This window comes from Boeremia exigua (assembly GCF_020726555.1).
Source record: "Boeremia exigua strain MPI-SDFR-AT-0100 chromosome Unknown C7974scaffold_9, whole genome shotgun sequence".
Classification (NCBI taxonomy): domain Eukaryota; kingdom Fungi; phylum Ascomycota; class Dothideomycetes; order Pleosporales; family Didymellaceae; genus Boeremia; species Boeremia exigua.
Genome location: NW_025763526.1, coordinates 713,216 through 732,262, shown reverse-complemented (window position 1 = coordinate 732,262; position 19,047 = coordinate 713,216). Strand labels below are relative to the sequence as shown.

The 19,047-nt window shown below is 49.1% G+C and overlaps 7 protein-coding genes across 7 annotated transcripts; 4 read left to right on the top strand and 3 right to left on the bottom strand.

The window, feature by feature from the left end:
- Window positions 1–1,130: 1,130 nt before the first annotated feature.
- Window positions 1,131–3,614, top strand: C7974DRAFT_415406 (uncharacterized protein; the record flags this gene model as incomplete). The annotated part of the gene is made up of 3 exons (XM_046143889.1): window positions 1,131–1,203; window positions 1,252–1,927; window positions 1,982–3,614. The coding sequence occupies 3 exons, from the start codon at window positions 1,131–1,133 to the stop codon at window positions 3,612–3,614; spliced, it is 2,382 nt and encodes a 793-aa protein (XP_045994656.1).
- A 448-nt stretch (window positions 3,615–4,062) lies between these two features.
- On the bottom strand, window positions 4,063–5,276 carry C7974DRAFT_399066 (Upc2 protein). Its single transcript, XM_046142384.1, has one exon. It carries the CDS (start codon window positions 5,232–5,234, stop codon window positions 4,101–4,103), a length of 1,134 nt encoding a protein of 377 aa, XP_045994655.1. The 5' UTR covers window positions 5,235–5,276; the 3' UTR covers window positions 4,063–4,100.
- Window positions 5,277–6,419: 1,143 nt separating this feature from the next.
- On the top strand, window positions 6,420–9,003 carry C7974DRAFT_458174 (glycosyl hydrolase family 3 N terminal domain-containing protein; the record flags this gene model as incomplete). Its single annotated transcript, XM_046146078.1, has 4 exons — window positions 6,420–6,510; window positions 6,565–6,880; window positions 6,937–8,853; window positions 8,991–9,003. The coding sequence occupies 4 exons, from the start codon at window positions 6,420–6,422 to the stop codon at window positions 9,001–9,003; spliced, it is 2,337 nt and encodes a 778-aa protein (XP_045994654.1).
- A 973-nt stretch (window positions 9,004–9,976) lies between these two features.
- C7974DRAFT_426380 (uncharacterized protein) lies at window positions 9,977–10,783 on the top strand (the record flags this gene model as incomplete). The annotated part of the gene is made up of 1 exon (XM_046144518.1): window positions 9,977–10,783. One exon carries the CDS (start codon window positions 9,977–9,979, stop codon window positions 10,781–10,783), a length of 807 nt encoding a protein of 268 aa, XP_045994653.1.
- Window positions 10,784–11,555: 772 nt separating this feature from the next.
- C7974DRAFT_399064 (uncharacterized protein) lies at window positions 11,556–13,996 on the bottom strand. The gene is made up of 4 exons (XM_046142383.1): window positions 13,930–13,996; window positions 13,324–13,847; window positions 13,139–13,265; window positions 11,556–13,083 (listed from the first exon to the last, which is right to left on the bottom strand). The coding sequence occupies exons 2-4, from the start codon at window positions 13,673–13,675 to the stop codon at window positions 11,607–11,609; spliced, it is 1,956 nt and encodes a 651-aa protein (XP_045994652.1). The 5' UTR covers window positions 13,676–13,847; window positions 13,930–13,996; the 3' UTR covers window positions 11,556–11,606.
- Window positions 13,997–15,146: 1,150 nt separating this feature from the next.
- C7974DRAFT_316688 (ketoreductase) lies at window positions 15,147–16,196 on the top strand (the record flags this gene model as incomplete). Its single annotated transcript, XM_046138572.1, has 1 exon — window positions 15,147–16,196. One exon carries the CDS (start codon window positions 15,147–15,149, stop codon window positions 16,194–16,196), a length of 1,050 nt encoding a protein of 349 aa, XP_045994651.1.
- Window positions 16,197–16,374: 178 nt separating this feature from the next.
- C7974DRAFT_315795 (uncharacterized protein) lies at window positions 16,375–18,186 on the bottom strand (the record flags this gene model as incomplete). Its single annotated transcript, XM_046138528.1, has 1 exon — window positions 16,375–18,186. One exon carries the CDS (start codon window positions 18,184–18,186, stop codon window positions 16,375–16,377), a length of 1,812 nt encoding a protein of 603 aa, XP_045994650.1.
- Between the last annotated feature and the right edge of the window lie 861 nt (window positions 18,187–19,047).

Below are 19,047 nucleotides of genomic sequence, written 5' to 3'. Positions count from 1 at the left end.
TTGTAGAGCTGAGATGATGGAGATGTTGTTTGACTGCCAAAATATTAGAAATTATAAGAACTTGCATAACCACCTGTAAGACTTAAAGTGCAGTACTATTTCAACATATCTAGAAAAGTTCTGGGGCGTAGAGTCTGCGCTAGACGATACGTAGAGGATTCCACACACTGCTGCAGTTGCGTGGAGTTTTAGGAGCACTGTGCAGCTCAACGCAAGCGAGACATGTAGACCTTGGGCCCTGGGATAGGCGCGTGTTGCACTTTCAGAGGTATGAACGTCCGCGTGCCGTGAATGATGACCTTGACAAGATCTGCCGGTACAGGCTGACTTTGCGTGCGATTGGTATAGGTCATCGCATCCTAAATGTAATTGCTGAACATGCTCGCGGATTAGAGTTGGACAAGCGGACTGCTGAGGCCATGGTGTTGCCATGGCACGTCAGTCGTAGCGGGCTGCTACTGCTGGGTGCTGGCTAGTCAATTGGCGTTTGAGTGCGTACCTAGGTAAAATTAATTTGGTTTCCAGAATTCGAGCTATCGCTGTGTGCTATACGGGATTTTTGATCTTAGCCATGTCGAGTGATCGATTTCTCCTAGCACGTACTACCCCACGAATGTGGGCATGATTTTTGCGCTTCAGTAGCCCCGCCATACCCCCGATAAGAAGTTTGAACAAGCCACGCGCTAAGCGTCGATCTTCGAGACATGACAGGAGGCCATATTTCCACAATTTCGCAAACTTACCACATGCGGAAAGCAGACAAACAAAGGATGAGACAGATACTACCATGTTCACAAGCCAAGTCTATTGATCTGGAGGATAGAAGCTTCTACAATCATCTGATCAAGACGAAGACTCCACAGACTTTCGCTCGGGACACGCCGAAGGTCTGGGTTGCAAGTTTGTTTGGGGCCCAGTAGGTGAGGTGACCTGGCGTATGCGTATACGCGTATCACACGGACCTCCTTCGGCCCTGCCTTCAATCCATGGCGCATAGTACGTCAGCGCTCTGCCGCCGAGGATTGTCCTAATCCATATGTAATTCTGAAAGGGCCATTCCTCACAGCTGAATTCCTCAAGTTGACACTCACATGCAACACAACACGACCAGCCCCGAAGAAGATCCCAAGATGGACTCCAGAGAAACATCGCTGTATGAGGAAGATGAGACTATTTTACCCTCCGGCTCTACAGAAGTCAAAAGTGAGTGATGCTTAATTGGTGGTGACAGTGCGTCCCTAATGTAAACAGATGACGGCCGCATTGAGATCGACCTCACCTCAAGACTCACACAGAGACTACTAAAGGTAGCGTCCAAGCGGCCTGAGGATGCGTTTGCTTTGAGCCGGCGTTACACAGTAGATTGTTTGTGGAGCACTCCTCTTAATGTCGTGATCCAGATTGTTGGTAGTCGGGGTGATGTGCAACCTTTCATCGCTCTTGGTACGAAACTGCAGAAGGCTGGTCATCGTATCCGGATAGCAACGCACGATACCTTTGAAAGCTTTGTTGTCGATTCTGGACTTGAGTTCTACCCCATCGGTGGTGACCCTAAGGAACTAATGGCGTACATGGTCCGAAATCCTGGACTGATACCTTCAATGAAGAGTTTACAGGAAGGAGATATTCAGCGCAAAAGGAAGATGATTGCAGTCATGCTTGACGGTTGCTGGAAGGCCTGTATAGAGCCCGATCTCCACTCCAAACACCCATTTGTTGCAGATGCTATTATTGCGAACCCACCTAGCTTTGCTCACATTCATTGCGCGCAAGCTCTAGGTATTCCATTACACCTGATGTTTACGATGCCCTGGAGTAGCACGAGGTCTTTCCCTCATCCCCTGGCGACCTTTCGAAACGAGGATATCTCACCTGAGATTGTCAACTATGTTTCGTACACGATTGTCGAAATGCTCACTTGGCAAGGGTAAGCAAGCGTCCTGACCATATGCATGTTGCACATATTCTAATATATGAGAAGACTAGGCGACGTGATCAACAAGTTCAGGCGCACATTAGATCTGGAAGCGGTCCCTGTCTCAGTAGGACCTGTGCTAGCACCAACGCTCAAGATACCCTTTACATATTGCTGGTCGCCAGCTCTGGTTCCAAAGCCGAAAGACTGGCCCGCACACATTGATGTCTGCGGCTTCTTCTTCCGCGACGCGCCGCTCTTTGATCCGCCTGCTGAAGTGGTTAATTTTCTTCAAGCTGGCCCGTCACCAGTGTATATTGGCTTTGGAAGTATTGTCGTTGACGACCCTTTTGCGTTAACTTCAGACATCTTAACAGCTGTGCGCTTAGTGGGTATCCGAGCAATCGTTTCAAGGGGCTGGAGCAATCTCGGAAGCAATCAACTAAACAACAACAACAAGGACGTCTTGTTTATTAACGATTGTCCACACGAATGGCTCTTCCAGCATGTTGCAGCTGTTGTTCATCACGGAGGTGCAGGAAGTGTAGCATGCGGGCTGCGCAATGCGTGCCCTACAGTTGTTGTCCCATTTTTTGGAGACCAGCCGTTCTGGGGTGACATGGTTGCAGCTGCGGGTGCAGGCCCACGTCCGATACCACATGAGCAGCTGGATGCCGACAATCTTGCTGCGGCCATAGCCTTCTGTCTGACTGATAAAGCTAAGGCAGCTGCACAGTCGCTCTCTGTCGAGATGTCCAATGAGTGTGGAGTCGAAGCCGCCGTACAATCCTTCTATGCAAATCTTCCTCGCGAGAGCATGCAATGCGAGATACTTCCCAACGCCGTCGCATCATTCATCCATAAGAAGAGCTCTATACGTCTTTCAAAAGTGGTTGCCCAGATTCTTCAAGACCAAGGTGCGATCAAGCACTCGGACCTAGAGAGCTACCAGACTGTTCCTTTGCAGATCCGCAATGTTCGCTGGGATCCGGTCTCAAGCACTGGATCCGCCTGTTTCGGTATCCTGGCGGACATGGCTGTGGCTGCCAAGGATATCGTCGTTGATCCTTATTCTGAGCTTAAGAATCACATGTCCAAGTCATCGGATTCACCAAATGACAGCGGTATGGATGTCGCTGGAAAGATGGCTGGCGGTGTCGCAAAGAATGCTGGGAGGCTTGTGCTTGCGTTCTATAAGGGCGTCATCGTTGATCTGCCCCTTGCTACCACTGAAGGTTTTCGCAGCATTCCAAAATTGTATGGGGAAGACGTCAAGGACTATGGTCAAGTGACTGGCATCGCAAGCGGGTTTCAGGTCGGTGCTAGGACCTTAGTTCACGGTCTCGCAGACGGATTTTCCGATCCATACAGACAAACCTTAGATTCTGGGAAGAAAGAGGGTGCGATAGGATACGCTAAAGGTTTTGGCAAGGGCATGGCGGGCTTCTTGTCGAAAACATCAGCAGCTGCAGTGGGCACAGTTGCATATCCTGGCGATGGCATTTGCAAGAGTATAAGGACTTTAGCAAAGGGGAAGACAAGGAGATTGATTTGGTCGGAAAAGATAAAAGAAGCAGAGTGGCTGGTGGGTCGGCTGGAGGACGAGGAGTGCATCCTGGAAACCGTCAAAGCATTCAAGATTTTGAGCAAGAAGAAGGTAGAGAAACGCGTTGACGACGGCATGGGAGAAGAAACGTGAAGGACCAAATTGATGGCTGGACTTGAACATCAGATAGCAGAACAACATTAGATATGGGAAGACACAAAACACAAACCGTGGACCGTGATCGTTACTGAATCGACCTACTCGTCTGCAAGATGCTGCACGTAGTTCCTGATTAGTTTGAGTGCGAGCGTTGAGTGGACTTAAAATCCAACAACCTCGATTTGCGCACTGAGCGCAACCTAGGTACCCAGGCTCTGCTAAGTACCGTGGCCTTGACAGGTAACGTCCTTGCGTGTCCCGTCCGGATTCGCGTTCTGCTGGGCCACCGACCAACACCCACTAATCTTCACTAAGTCTTCACAACCAGCAATTGGAAACTTCGACATCACTTGGAGACAAGTTGAAACCATCAAGTGACAACGACCTTATCGTATGCCAAGATGTGGAGAAAAAATCTGTTCAAGGTGCGGAGAAAAAATCCGTTTTCAACGAACAAGAATATCCCGTAGTACCCTACATCTACAGATCGAGATGTCCCAGCCAGAAAGAACCAATACTGCTTGATAAAAGGCTGAGTAGGGACGTTCCAGAATCGCCAAAGACCCAGAATCTTTGATGACGCTGTAAAGCAGCGGCGTAGAAAACTAAAACTGCGAAAGCCTCAGGACGATGCTTCCATAGAGCGTCAATATACTCCTCGGGAATCACTATCGGCCATGCCAGAATGGCATGGATCCCTATAAGCTCTTCGGACGGATCTTGCTTGCAAACATCAAGCATCCATTGTATCCATTGCAATGCACTTTGGCACGCAATGATGACATCGTCCCTGGCATTATAGCTGTCGAACAGCGTTCGGAGTTTGATGGTTTCCGCTCCGGGTGCCTGATCTTCCATGCGTTGGCTAAGACGCGACAAATACAATAGCGATTTGAGATCCGACTGGAGGATTTGGTTCCAAGATTGATCGCATATGAATGCACGAATTCCTCTGTGTAGATGTAGATAGTGGATGAATTTCTCGATAAATGCTGAAATGGTGCCTGAGTGGCCAGCAAGCGTCTCCTTGAGTACATGGATACCAAGAAGAGAACCAAACAGGAACATCGGCAGGCGATTCGAGTCCGAGACTTCCACCTTTGACTGGTTGAACAATTGCAAAGCACGATTTTGTAAATAGGTTGCTTGGCGGTGGTATGCTTCTTTTTTTGTGTTTACTTCTGTAGAGAGATGAAGCGCGGATAGTGCTAGCACTTGATCGAGCAGGAAGGGTGCAGTGTCGGTACATGCTATAGCCAGCTCGATAATGGGCTGCGCGCTTTCGGAGAGCGCCATGTACTTTTCCATTTGCGTCTCAGCGTGGTGGAGGCAGGCTAGATGGATAGCATTGAAACAATCACTCACTTCCGACACTTCAGGCGCGATATTGCCAGCCGTTCGGATAACATTTCGAGTAATCGGCGCAGAATCCGGAGGATCATGGACAGGATATGAGCACGGCCGCTCGGAAATGACACAATTGGCACAGGATGGGCGGCGTTCGTCACACTTGATGTGTCGTGCCTTGCATTCGCTACAGCCCTGTCTGGATTTTCGGTGTGGGCGACGCCGCCTAAGGCGAGGCTCGCAGGGTCGGCGTTCTTGCTGTGACATGTAGCAGTCAAAGCAGGTAAAGGAGGCGTAGCGCGTATGAACTGTGTACGTGTATCTCGTAGGAATTAGGGAATGTCTCGAAGAGAACCCCATGACATTGCGCTACTTTAGTACACAGGTGATCAAAGCTTAAATCAATACGCGTATATGTGAACGGTACATTGCCGCACGGACGGACCACCAAGCTGTCCCACTCGGTCGGATGAGGTACGGTTTGTTCTCAGGCGAAATTGGCAACTGTTAACAACTTAGACAATCATGTTAGGTGGTATTTTCCACGATCGGGTGAAGATATAATAATGACTCAAGCCAAACGCGCCCTCATGCTGATTGGACACGAATTTGAGAAGTCGTCGCGTGAACCGAGCGCTGACCTCGAGAGGCCGATGTCAACACGGCTATCATCTACGTCTCATGGATACTGCCCAGGTGAGCAAGGATTGTTGATTACATAACACATGCTCATGGCTGATGGGCTGTGTTTGACGTTTCTATTTTGAAGATTGGTACCAGGTAAGAATAAATTAACCAAGGGCCTAGGAATCGATAAAAAAAACGGAATCAGACAGTTGTTGCGATAAGGGTCATACTAAGAGTTATGAGACTACCTCGGGAGACCTAAGGCTGGACCTGAGAAGTGTCCATGAAACAATATTAGGCAGTGGCATTCCATGGGGATATTTGGAAGCTAGTACATTTGCGGCTAGGGTAAAGCTGTACGCGTAGTGGGTAGACATACCTCATTCTACGTCACTCTGACATCTGTCGTATACGTACTGCTTTAGTGTGTTCTCGGCTACATGGAAAGCTGCGGCTGAGTACCTTACCGAATGAGGCCTGTTAAGCCTCAAATTGTGGTCTCGAAACATGCAAGCGCCCGTGTATGAAGCTATACTGTAGTTTGCGAAATTTACATAGCCTCAACGGCCAAGAAAGACGCAAGACCATTAAGATCGACATGGACGCTTGTCATGGTCATCAGCTGTGACGCGCACAGTATATACGACGTATAAATCCTGGTGTTCTATATTGCATTTGGTCCAAGCTGACTTTAAAACTTTCTGAGCAGTTAATAGCGTATAGTCTGATGATAATTATAAAGGGTGGTCGATATCACAGAACTGAACATCGAGCCTTCAACCGATACTACTTTGCAATCGTCCTTCCAAAGGCTCTTCGTTCAGCATGCGTCTCTTTGATACTCGCACTTTGGTTCTACCCATTGCAACCTTGCACCTTGTAACAGCTGTCAACACGACTTTGAGAGCTCATCTCTGTGAGTAGCTTAGCTTTTTATTAGGCTTCGTTCCTGATAGATAGATGCGTATAGCCTGGACTGCAGCTTCAGATAAGGCCAAAAACTTTTTGTCTCAACTTAACATCACTGAGAAAGCTGGTCTTGTCACCGGTGGTTTCGGCTCCGGGCAACCCTTGCCATGTGTTGGCACGCTTGTAGCGATTGAACGACTCAACTTTAGCGGGCTTTGTTTGTCCGATGGACCAGCGGGACTAGCTCGGTCCGATGGTGTCAGTGTGTTTGCATCTGGGATCACGGTAGCAGCGACGTGGGACAGAGACTTGATGTACAAGCGAGGACTGGCACTCGGACAAGAATTCAGAGCAAAAGGCGCACACGTCCATCTTGGGTGCGTAGAACAGCAAGCAGTAGCCGGCTGTTGTTCAGAAGCTTACAAATTTACAGGCCGTCTGTAGGTCCACTAGGTCGCCATGCTCGAGGCGGCCGGAACTGGGAAGGTTTTGGTCCAGATCCTTATCTCGCCGGTGTCGCAATTTATGAGTCTGTCACTGGTATTCAAGCGGTCGGAGTCCAGGCAGTTTCAAAGCACTACATCGGCAATGAACAAGAGACGCAACGTGTACCCAGCAGACTCCCTGATGGGACTGTCATCGAGGCATTATCTGCGAACATTGACGACCGGACACTCCATGAGCTTTACCTTTGGCCTTTTGCAGATGCCATCCACGCAGGAACGGCTTCCGTCATGTGCGCATACAACCGCGTCAATAGCAGCTACTCATGCGCGAATTCGAACCTTCTGAGTACCATTCTCAAAGATGAGTTGGCCTTTCCTGGATATGTTGTATCAGACTGGGATGCTACACACTCCACGGTGGCGTCTGCAAATGCAGGACTAGATATGGAGATGCCTGGAACAGCTACCGTGTCTGGCAGGTACTACTTTGGCGAATCCCTTGTCCGAGCAGTCGAAGCAGGCAATGTGACAGAAGATCGTCTCGAAGAAATGGCTGTAAGAGTCATGACACCGTACTTTCGCCTTCGACAGGACGATGGTTTTCCCACTGCCGATCCTTCTAGCGGCGCTGTGTTCCTCACCTACACATACGGCCGCAATTCGCCTTTATCTGCGCTGTATCCTGAAGTTCCGGCACGGGATGTTCGTGAGGATCACGCGCAAGGTATTCGCGAACTAGGTGCAGCTGGTACAGTGCTGCTTAAGAACGTAAACAGCACATTGCCATTAACAAGTGAGACAAGCTTTGGGCTCTTTGGCAACGATCTTCCGGACCCAACCCCTGGTTCAGTCTATCTTGTCTATGGCGATGATGCATTTGGCAACGAAATGGGCACTCTTGATATTGGCGGTGGATCTGGCACAGTCCGTCACACCAACCTCGTCAGTCCTCTCGAGGCCATCCGCAACAAGGTCAAATCTCTTGGCGGGCGAGTTCAATGGCTCTTCGACAACAACGAGATTGCCGATGGACGCTTCCGCTCTGTCTACCCACGACCCCAAGTCTGCCTATTATTTCTGAAGGCCTTCGCGACAGAAGGGTTAGACAGGGCTTCTATTGACTTCCAGTGGAATGCGACCATGGCAGTGGAGAGCACGGCAAGGCTGTGCCCGAACACTATAGTCATAACACATGGCCCAGGTGTTGTTCTTATGCCTTGGGCCGATAATGAAAACGTTACTGCCATCCTAGCGGCACACTACCCAGGTGAAGAGACCGGAAACTCTATTGTAGATGTTCTCTGGGGGATTTCCGAGCCTGCCGGTCGACTTCCGTACTCTATTCCGAAGGCCGAGTCAGATTATGGTCCACCACTTGTTGAACTATCTCGCAACATCACCAACCCTAATGCATGGCAGGCAGACTATACCGAGGGCCAAATGATTGACTACAGGCACATCGACATGCAGAATAATACAGAATCACTGTATGAATTCGGTTTCGGGCTCTCGTACACCAGCTTCGAAATGGGAAAGAACCTCCGTGTCGAGCTTGTTGATGGACCATTGATGCCGCACGCCGATCAGTCCCAGGGATTTGTGCCTGGTGGACTAGCAGATCTATGGACCACTGTCGCTATTGTGACGGTGAATGTAACAAACTCTGGAGATCGGGATGGTTCTTCTGTACCACAGTTGTACGTGTCACTTCCTCGAGACACTACCCCCGTGGGCACACCACTGAAAGTCTTGAGGGGATTTGAAAAAGTACGCCTTCATGTAGGCGAGACAAAGGAAGCGCGTTTCGAGCTTACGAGGAGAGACGTTAGTTACTGGGACGCAAACGAGAAGCAATGGGTCATTCCTCGTGGATTCGTTCGCTTCATGACGGGATTCAGCTCCAGGTACATGCTTGCAGAGGTTGAACTCGTGCTTCTAGCGTAGCTCGTTCACAGTAGCTCCAACATTAATCAAGACTTGAAATAGTCACCTCACACGTCACAAAACCACCCTTGCGTGCTACGGTATACTATTCTTCTAGAGCCTCTAGCTAAGGTAGAAAATATGCTTAAGTAAGAGCTGAAAAGGAAGAGCAGCGATACTTAACATGGTAAATAATTCCAAGTATTTTCTATAGACGACAAGGAAGGTTTCACAAGGCAGGACTGATGTTTGAACAGGCGCTTAGAGAATATTAGAACGCTCTTAGACCTAATCATTCATCGACGTTTAGCACGTACAACAATCTAGTCTTCTCTATGTAAATCGAGGCGATCTATTAAGGCAGTGATGATGCTCAAGCGGGCGCTGGAAGTGTCCAAGAAGCATTTCAGCCCAGAACATCCCTATCGCGGAAACATCCATCACGCTCTCATCACGCTTGAGGAGCATGATTCTCCAGAATGACTGGGAATAAATCTGATCTATTGTATAGATTGCAGCAAATTCGTCAAGAGCAAGTATAAGATAAACGTCCCTGGGCGAGAGCAAAAGCCTCCTGTGGTTTCTTACTTGGATCGCTGATGATTCAGGATCGATATGTACCTCGCGCATAGGAAATCGATCTGGCCAAAACGTATCACTCATTTTACCTAGTCCTAGCGTCGCCACATCTTCCAGTGAGAGACACTTGGTAAGATGGGTGTAACACATAATAAGCAACCCGGCGGACGTGACACGAGTGGAACAGGGGACATAATTGGGGAGATCATATCTACACAATTACAATCTAGGCTGCATCCGCCTCCTGCGAAATTCCTGCAAGGGTCGGCTCTCGGCACAACAGCTCTCGGCACGACCCGCCAAACAGCAGGTGGTCCGCCCCAGAGACACTAAGCCTTGTGATTTTATTTCACTCTTACACACCTACACTCACCCAATTCCGTCCTAGCGAAGTCATCTCCAAAAGGACCGCAACGATAGCAGCAACTGCAGCAGAGACAGCAAACAGCAGTTAGACGGCCATTGATTCTCTTGCCAGCAAGGCAAATTCACAAACACAAACAATACCCTGGTCCGCTTTCAGCCATGTACCTGGCTTTCCAGTCCATACGGACCCTCGTAGGTGCCTCTGGCTACCTCCCCGCCGTCGCTATCGCCGCCAGTGTCCTGGATATCGGCCTGGTTTTTCCCCGTACCAACGTCACATATTCGCCATCAGATGTTTTCCCCATCGTATTCGCCGCTCAGAATTCCAAGCTGGCTGAGCATCTCAAGCTCTCCATCTGGTACCAGGTCCTCAACATGACTGGAGATATCGACCTCCTTGTTGACAGCATCCACGAGTTCGACTGGATCAGCGCCTCAGAGCACGACCCCTATCTGTTGTGGAGCCCTCTCAGGCTTGGAGGCGAGAGCAAGCTTCGCGTCCTCTGGAATTTGCACTGGACGTCGTGCAACCAAACCCAACAAGAAGTCATCCTGACGCGCAACAGCACAGATAACTTCTTGGTCGACTTCGAGATCAAAGCGAGTGGCCAGGAGGTGGATATCGTGGCTGCCACCAACAACAACGGCAATAGCGCGAACTGCCTGAATGGGGGAGTGGGCATCGACGTGACTGACAAGACACTCGAGGCTGCGACTGAACTCTTGGCACATGAAACCTGTGCGGTCCTTAACTCTTCGTCTCCCACACCAATCTCGAACCCCTGCAAAGTCAAGATTGACAAGGCTACAGTCGAGAGTATGGCAGCCGTCGACCTCGAAAAAAATTGTAGGGGCTTCAACCAGCCGAGCGAGTGTCCAAAGAGCGGTCTCGCCAATCACCGATTTGCTATTGCAGGAGTTTCTACTGTCGCCGCGGCTTTTGGTGCCGCACTTTTCCTTTCTTAGTTGGACCCATATGCCTCGCACATGGGCTCCAAAGGCAGGCCAGACCACAACACCTGCGACATCTTCCCTGATAAGGATCACTGCGGCGACTCGTTATCGACGCCGAGATCAGTCAGAGGCTGGTTGATGCTCTGGAGCATAACGCCGTTTGCGTCCGCTCTGCGCAGCATCACATAGACATCCAGATCGCCTTGTTTCTCAGCTGAGAGATGGGCTGTCAATGTGCTCGGTCCGACCACCTCTAAATGAAGCTGCTTGCAGTGCGTTGCCGTAGCCTCCACCCTGCGCGTTGACCTCGGCGCCTCCGTCAAGTAGCATCTTGACTACCTGCCCGTGGCCTCTAGATGAAGCTGTCTACAGTGCGTTGCCGTACTTTCCACTCTACGCGTTGACTTCAGCGCCTTTATCGAGCAGCAGTCTTGTGGTCATATTTACATTGTATAGTGCAGCGTAATACAGTGGCGTAGCTACACTTTCCAGACCTTTTTTAAGGGTTGGTCCTTGCCATGGAGTGTACGAATCGTACGATTTGATCTAGTTGAGATACGCAGCCACTGTTGTATGTCTTTCACGTCTTTTTCTTTTACCTAAGTAGTAGTAGCCGTTTCTCTTGCAAACTACAGTACCCGCTGTTTTGCTTAATGTATTTAATCCTCCCGTGTTTAGCAAGTCATTCGATCTTTTCTTTTTGGTTCTCAATTGGTTCTCAGAGGCTCGTAGAGATTTGTGTTCTCATCAATGCTGTTCCCTCGGTTATGCTTGGATAAAGTGATGATTTGATACGCTCTAATAGTTATAGTCATTCCAGCAAGCACTTCTAGTGCTAAGACGACATTCTTCGTTTCAAGCGCCATCCAGACTCCGTGGGTTCAAGTCTCACTTCAAGTTCACCTGCACGATGTGCCATTCTGGTCTGCTTGTCGAGTTCTCCATGCTCTTTCCTCAAATCTTCCTGCAAACCACTGAAGAGAACTGCTAAAGCCGAAGATTTCCATGTGCCTCTAGGTGGACCCGATCTGTTTGTTCTTTTGGTCTTCCAAATTGTCAAGCACAGGAACATGATGGTCAAGGCGACCAAGCTCGCAGAATAAGTTATCCAGGCCCATTGCACTTTGATGCACGTGTCCGTCTGAACTGCGGTCCCAGTCGTGTAAGTCGTTCTTCCGTCATCCGTGGAGTTCCTATTGCGAAAATATGTGTTCATAGTGTTTGCGAGCTGTCGAAATCTTGTCTGAACCGTGTCGACTGTCGCTGTGCCATTCTCGTACAAGTTTTTGATCCATACATCTCCGTAGGTGGACTGAACTATCGAAGGTCCGTAGGCGCCCATCATAGTTTTGTCATCGTAAATGCCTTCCAGAAACGCAGAGAGCGCCCATGAGCTGCCTGAAGGGATCCAGAATACGCACCAGTCTGCCCACCACCTCAAATCGCTTGGAGTGGGATTCCCGGAGGCAGACCAAAAGGAATTGTTTGAGATGGCGACTGGAGTGTCAGGCGTATACGTCATTGATGGTGTGCAGCTTTCTCGTTCGCCATTGCGGATTACCTCTTCGGGTATGCTCATCCAAGAGTCGAGGTGGGATCGTTTCGGAGCCACAGAAGGATATGGAACCAATTCCACGGACTGAATGTTTACGACTTCTTCCTGGACCTTGGATAGCTCAATTGTAGTATACATAGTTTGTATTGTCGGGTTTAACCTGCACTCGACAGCTAGAGCGTGTGTGCATGTCGATGCGTCCGTACAGCCTTCATTCGGCTGGAAAAGCAAAGCAGCAAAGCTGAACAGAGCGGTGTCGTTTTCTTTATTCCAATATTTCAAGAATGGCGAAGACTCGGTCGTGGCGTACGTATGTACCAGTAGAGATTGACCAACAGCCGAAGTGGCATTGCCGAGTGAGGGGAGATACCAAGGTCCTCTCACGGCGTTCTTTGACTTCACTTCGACAATCTCATTTGATATGTCTACACACGATGCATCCAAAGCTATTGTTTGGAACGATCCCACGGCTGCATCTCCGGGGAAAGTGCAGTTGCCTGTCGAGCACTCGCTGTTCAAGCTTCGTGAGTCACCAAGAAGACCCGTATACATGGCGCTCGCAAGATCTGGTAGAAGCTGTTGCGGGAGACCAGGACCGACATGTGCCGAGATCTTGGTAATGTTGTTGGCATACGGGAGACGCGCCGCTCCGCCAGAAAGACCATGATCGCATCTCACCGGACGAACAGCCTGCTGCGTGAATGGATCAACAGCAAGTACGAGTAGGGTCAGCCAAGCTCCAATCGTAGCTAAATGCCTTACTACAGTCAGTATCACGGACCTTAGACATGCGTTAAGAGCGATAAACATACCGACCTCGTAGATGAAAAATAAGCAACGCTGCACCCCAGGGTCCTCGGCTTGCGATGTCAAAGTTCTCAAAGTCTACCAGTTTCTGCTTTCGAGTGATGAACCATGACCATTTCAGCTCACTGATGCCTAAACGTGTAATTGTTAGACTTCATGCAAGTTCTAGCGATCAACGTATGGCACCTACTTTCAGCTACGGGAAGCAGTATCATGGCCTTAATTACGGCTCCAATCACAGCAATCAAGGTATTGATGCTGATGTGCAGGGGCAATTCGGTGATGATGAAGCCGTCAAAGTAGCGGAGAATTGCAACAAGACTAGCGAGGGCCAATATGGCGACTACACAACTGAGTATCTCATATACCCAGCCATCGGTCAAGCCAGAATTGATCTTGCTAGCACGCGTTGAGCTTGGAGTCTCTCCCGTGGCCGAATTGAGACTTGTTATATCCAGCAACTCAACGGATTCAGGAAGCCGCTTATTGTGTTGGAGTGGGTTGGAAGGTGTATCCAGGGGCGAGACAATAGAATTAGCCATAGGACCCACGGATGTGTGGTTGGGAGTGAGCGTGTGTTGTCGCTGAAGATCTCTCAAGTAACATGAACCGCTCCTGCTAGTCGAACGGGGTGGTCGAGTTTGACTTGTGCATCATGGAACGTTCCCAAATTTTTACGAGGAACAGAGATTCTGACAAGCGAGCTGCAATTACCTACGCAGGTGTCCAAGCGTTGTTAGGACGTTAATTCTCGCAACATGATATTGCATACTGCTAAGATCTGTGGAACGCTTACCTGGGTAATGATAAGGCGATTGGATGAATCTTGGCCCCCAACTGCAACTGATGTGCATTAATTGAACTCTTCTCGTTCCAGGCAGAGCCAGATCGTAAGCAGGCAATTAGGCGTCCGAGGTCAGCCTCATTTAAGCAACGCACTAGTGGATTATTACTTAGTTGGGTGACCACTGGGAATCCCCACTGCAACTGCAGCATGTAAGTATTTATTTTTTGCAACTGTCTTACTTTTGTGCCTGTGCAGCGTCGTGCTTACAAAAATATCTATCCACATTCATGAAGTAGAAAAAAAAAGCATGAGCTAGTAAACAAGGATTCTCTAAGGCTAAGATACTACGATAGTACGATAGAAAATACTTCCAAGGTGACATAACTGTCAGGTCCTAGCTTGTGTGCGTTGGATGGAATAATATCTACTGCCTCGAGCAGCGAGTCTCGAGGTGACTATTAGCGTGAGTAGTAGTACCATTTTGGCTTGCTCTTCTCACCCGCTCGTGCTAAGGCCTGACACTACTCACCTAGATAACCTACTTTAATACCTGAAGTATGGTAGGGTTAAGTAAGCAATGTGTGGAAAAGCTAGAAGACTTGAGCAGCTGATCAGGTGCGAGAATGAGCGATCAATTTCATCTATTGTTGTAACTACTAAGTAGATTAGTACTTATACCAAATCTGATCGTGCGCGCTAATCCCTTTGTGTGCTGATCCCGCGCACTCGTCCAATTAGCTTGCTTCAGTTGGCGAGATCCTTCATGTTGACCATGACTTGATCCACTCGAACAGTGAGCCAACTTATCCTTTCAACCCAATATTGTATAGGTAGTCTGTGCTTAGCGACGTTGTTATTGGAAACCTGAACTGCTCTGTGTTTCTACGTACGTATTCTACAGCTGCCATTAGCTAAACTCAGCTTTACAACAGTTCAAAGCGTGCCCGTTTAATTCGTGACAGCAGCACAGACTACACAACATTGAGTAAGATTACCCCTGCTACACTATATACATACAAACTTATCCTAATTGAGTATGCTTCTCGATGTTAGTGCTAGATGTATAACTTTCGGCCCGTCTCCTGCAAAACCTCAACGGAGATAAGAGGCTTTAAGTCTTTGGATTGGATATAGAAACCGTTGTTGCATGCGTATTAGATTGATGTTATACACTACTGCATTCTCTTTCCGACAGAGGCTTTCTCAGTCCTTCAACACAGCCTCCAATGACGTCCTCCACTGGAACCATACTTGTGACCGGCGCCAACGGGTACATAGCGAGTCATGTTGTCAAAGTACTACTTGACAATGGGTACAACGTTCGCGGCACGGTGCGTTCAGACAAGGCAGCTGCACAACTGCGCGAAACCTTTCCAGGCTTTATCGACAAACACCTAAGCATCGCCTTTGTCGCGGATCTGAGCAATTCGGATGAGTTTGCGAATGTCATTGATAGCAGTATCGTTGGTGTAGTTCATACAGCAAGCCCCGCCGCATATCCTGTCGAAGACATTGTGGGGGAAATTCTGGAGCCAGCAATCAGGAGCTCGGTTGGCGTTCTTGATGCAGTGAAGAGATTCGCGGACCTACAGCGCTTCAAACGGGTTGTTCACCTGAGCTCATTGGCAGCTATGCTAGATCATTCAAAGGGAAAAAGACCAGGATACGTGTACTCGGAGGATGATTGGAATCCAGTGACGTGGGAGCAAGCAAAGGGGATGCCGAATTATCTGGACGCGTACGAGGCGTCGAAGGCTCTGTCTGAGCGGGCGGTATGGAAGTGGATGGAAGGAAATCAGCCCTGGTTTGACATTACATGCTTGTGTCCCTCCCTTGTTCTGGGGCCGCATGTCGAGAGAATCGACAGACTATCAGAAGTTCGGTCTACGTTACGGTTCCTCTGGATGTCATTGATTGGATCTGACAGGATCCCATCCCTTGATTACGGCGGCTTCACCGACGTGCGAGATCTAGCTTCCATGATGGTCGTAGCTCTCGAAGCGCCCGCTGTCTCTGGCAAAAGATTCTTGGTTGCACGTCACTTTGATTGGCAGACTGCTGCGGATATACTCAGGGCTCATTTTCCTGCATTGAGGGACCGCATCCCGGAGGGCATGCCAGGAACAGGTGTTGAAAGTGCTGGAAGCAGTATCTACTCTGTGGACGGGCAACGAATCGTAGAAGTCACTCAGATATCGTATCGTCCAATGAGTGAGACACTCGTAGATAGCACGAGGCAGCTTTTGGACATTGAGTCGCGAGAACAGTCTAATTAGTCATTGAAGACCATTATGAATCCTGACCGGATTAGTTATATGGAAGTCATTAAATATCTCAAAGAATTGTAATAAACTATCTAGCACAAACAATGAACAAAGTTGGCACGTGTATACAAACAGAGATCGCAACCCGTCCTTACCCGTATTACAGTTCCAATTGGGTCCATATAGATACCTAGATATCTCTGACAATATCGTCAAATGCCTTCTCGCTGATCATGAATGTGGGTAAGCTCGGTAGTTCGCCTGGCTGAACTGGGAAAACCGAACCATCAACCACGCGGAGGTTATCAACACCACGGACACGGAATTGAGAATCCAAGACAGCCATAGGGTTATCGTCTGAGCCAATTGCACAAGTGCCAGTGACGTGATGCGAGTAGGCATTTGTACGGTGATACTCCACCTGAGTCTCATTGGTGCAAGGAGATCCCCTGGGGCATGGGTGGAATTCCGTGAACGTGTTGTTGGACAGCGTCTGTAGCGCCGGGCGAACCAAATTGATGGCTTCTGTCATCGACGCTAGGTCATCGTCGTTTCCCTTTGAGAAGAATCCAAGGTGGATCTTAGGCATATCCCGGGGGTTGGCAGACCTTAAGGTCACCGACCCGTTGATATTTCTTGGATGAAGCTGCATAAAGCCGCATGTAAACTCATTTGGGTTCCAGCCCGGCATACCAGGCCAGAATCCAATAAACTGCATAGAACCGCAGTAAAAGTGGATATCTCTGGTCAACAAGGCTTTCGATGTCTTTGCAAAGATGTCGTAGAAGCCATAGACTGTGCTTGCGAAGGTTCCGTAGATAGAGGTTTCGTAGTTGTCGTGCATGTTGACCCCAACCCCAGGCAGGTCTTTGACCACGGGAATTTTGAACTTCCTAAGCTCATCTCGGGGGCCAATTCCACTTAGCTTGAGAAGCTGCGGAGTGTTGAATGCGCCTGCAGCAATGATCACCTCTCTTCTCGCAAAGGCTTTGCCGGGGACACCGCGAGCTTTGGGGTTGTATCTTGGATCGGCAGAATACAAACTCTGACCCTGTAGGAACTCGATACCAGTAGCCGCAGGCTTCGAACTTCTGTTTTTAGACTTATCAGATCGGGAGAAGATTATTTTTGTTGCAAGAGTATTCAGCTTGACAGTCAAGGGAAACCTTTGAGCATCCGCGAGAGTAGCTCGAATATAATTGTTCGGGCTTGATCGAACTCCGTGGTTTGAATGAGTAAATGGGCCAAAAACCCCCACGGTGTTGTCTCTGCTTGCGGAGTCGTCGTTGATATCTCTTGTAAGAAGCTGTGTTAGGTTCCAGTTACCTTCTCCAGCGGCTGCATTGTGATGTCTCAGTGCCAGTTCTGCCACAGGGGTATTGTGGTTCGACCACGATACATCTCCGAGCGATGTATCGATATATCCATCAAATCCATGGGTCGGATCGCTTCCGTTGGCAAGGTAGTGGCATCTCTCCAATCTCACAAGATACTGGCGCATGTTTTCAGTCGTCCAAGAGGAGTCTCCAGTGATGTCTGCAATGGCTCGCCAGTCAGATTCAGCTGGAAGGGAAATGGAGGCGGCGTTGTGCATTGTGCAGCCCCCTAGAGTCCCGGCTCGTGGATAGTAGATCCCAAGTCGCTCGGCGCCTTCTGGAGGATCTAATCCAACATAGAACTCCCCGTCAGTTTGTCTCCAAGTCGAGAAAGTGAATCCCTCATCATAGCGGGGTTCATCGTGCGTGACAAAAAAGTCCCACCGAGTGAGAGGATCGTTGATCGCAAGAGTATTGTTCCACACCGTTGCTGAGTTTGGGTTGTTCCATTGATCGTCTCCAGCTTCGATAAGAAGGACGGAATGGCCAGCCCTGGCAAGATTTGCTGCGAGAGGCCCTCCACCTGGACCGGAACCGACGACTATATAATCGTAAGTCTCGTTAGAGGTAGACTTCGTGGCTGCACCCAAGACGGACAAGAGGGATAGAACGAGAGGGTATCGCATTGTGCTGGTGGTGATTCTCTGGTGTCTTCAGGATTTGGGAGCTTCACTGAGGTAGTAAGTGCGTTGGTGATAACATCTCGGGAGTACAGGGACTTCTTAAATGAATCAAAGTCTTATTGTAGATTACGTTGCCGGCATCGCGCGTTAACGGTGTGAACATTGAGCGAAAGACCGATGAGCAGCAACACGTGTACCATGACGCCTCTAGCCCCCTGAAGTGACTACCATTCGTGCATTTAACTTGCTTATCTAATTAACCAGTTTTATGATACCACTTTACTTAATTCTATGGCGCATTGAACTGTGGCTTGTCCGCATCGAGTCCGTCGAGATCAGCAATGCTGGCGTGTTTTGGTCTTTCCCAACATGACTGATGTGCTAGAAATTACAACCACAGGGATGCTAGTATCGGACTTCTATCATGCAGCAATATTATTATGAGCGACTGACACTTCGACAAGACTTTGACGTGCAGCTTTACCATACAGGGATGCACAATACGTACCGTGCGTTCTTGATTACACACATCGGAGTCTTTTTGTATCCGAGTAATTCCCTTCGCACCTTTGACCATAGTTTCGGGTGCTACAGATTTGCACCAGACTGGAAGGTGGTATACATACAGCGAGGATAATCGTCCGGCTGTTAGCTCACGGGTATTCATTGAGAGCAGCTACACCATTCTCCCCAAACTTCTGACTTCCTGAATGCATGCCACGCCGGCATACTGTACCAGTCCAACGCCGACCCTCTCCCTGTACAGAAAGCCAGGAACTCCTAAAATGTTGACCGCAAACATGGAGTTAACGACACGGATTTAAAAGTGGCTTAACTCCATCTCTTACCGTGTGCCGACTACAT

Coding starts and splice junctions, on each gene's coding strand:
- C7974DRAFT_399064 (XM_046142383.1), bottom strand. CDS start 13,675: ATGGCTAATTCTATTGTCTCGCCCCTGGATACACCTTCCAACCCACTC. Junction 13,266..13,323: donor ACTGCTTCCCGTAGCTGAAA/GTAGGTGCCATA, acceptor TTACACGTTTAG/GCATCAGTGAGCTGAAATGG. Junction 13,084..13,138: donor ATTTTTCATCTACGAGGTCG/GTATGTTTATCG, acceptor GACTGTAGTAAG/GCATTTAGCTACGATTGGAG.
- C7974DRAFT_399066 (XM_046142384.1), bottom strand. CDS start 5,234: ATGTCACAGCAAGAACGCCGACCCTGCGAGCCTCGCCTTAGGCGGCGT.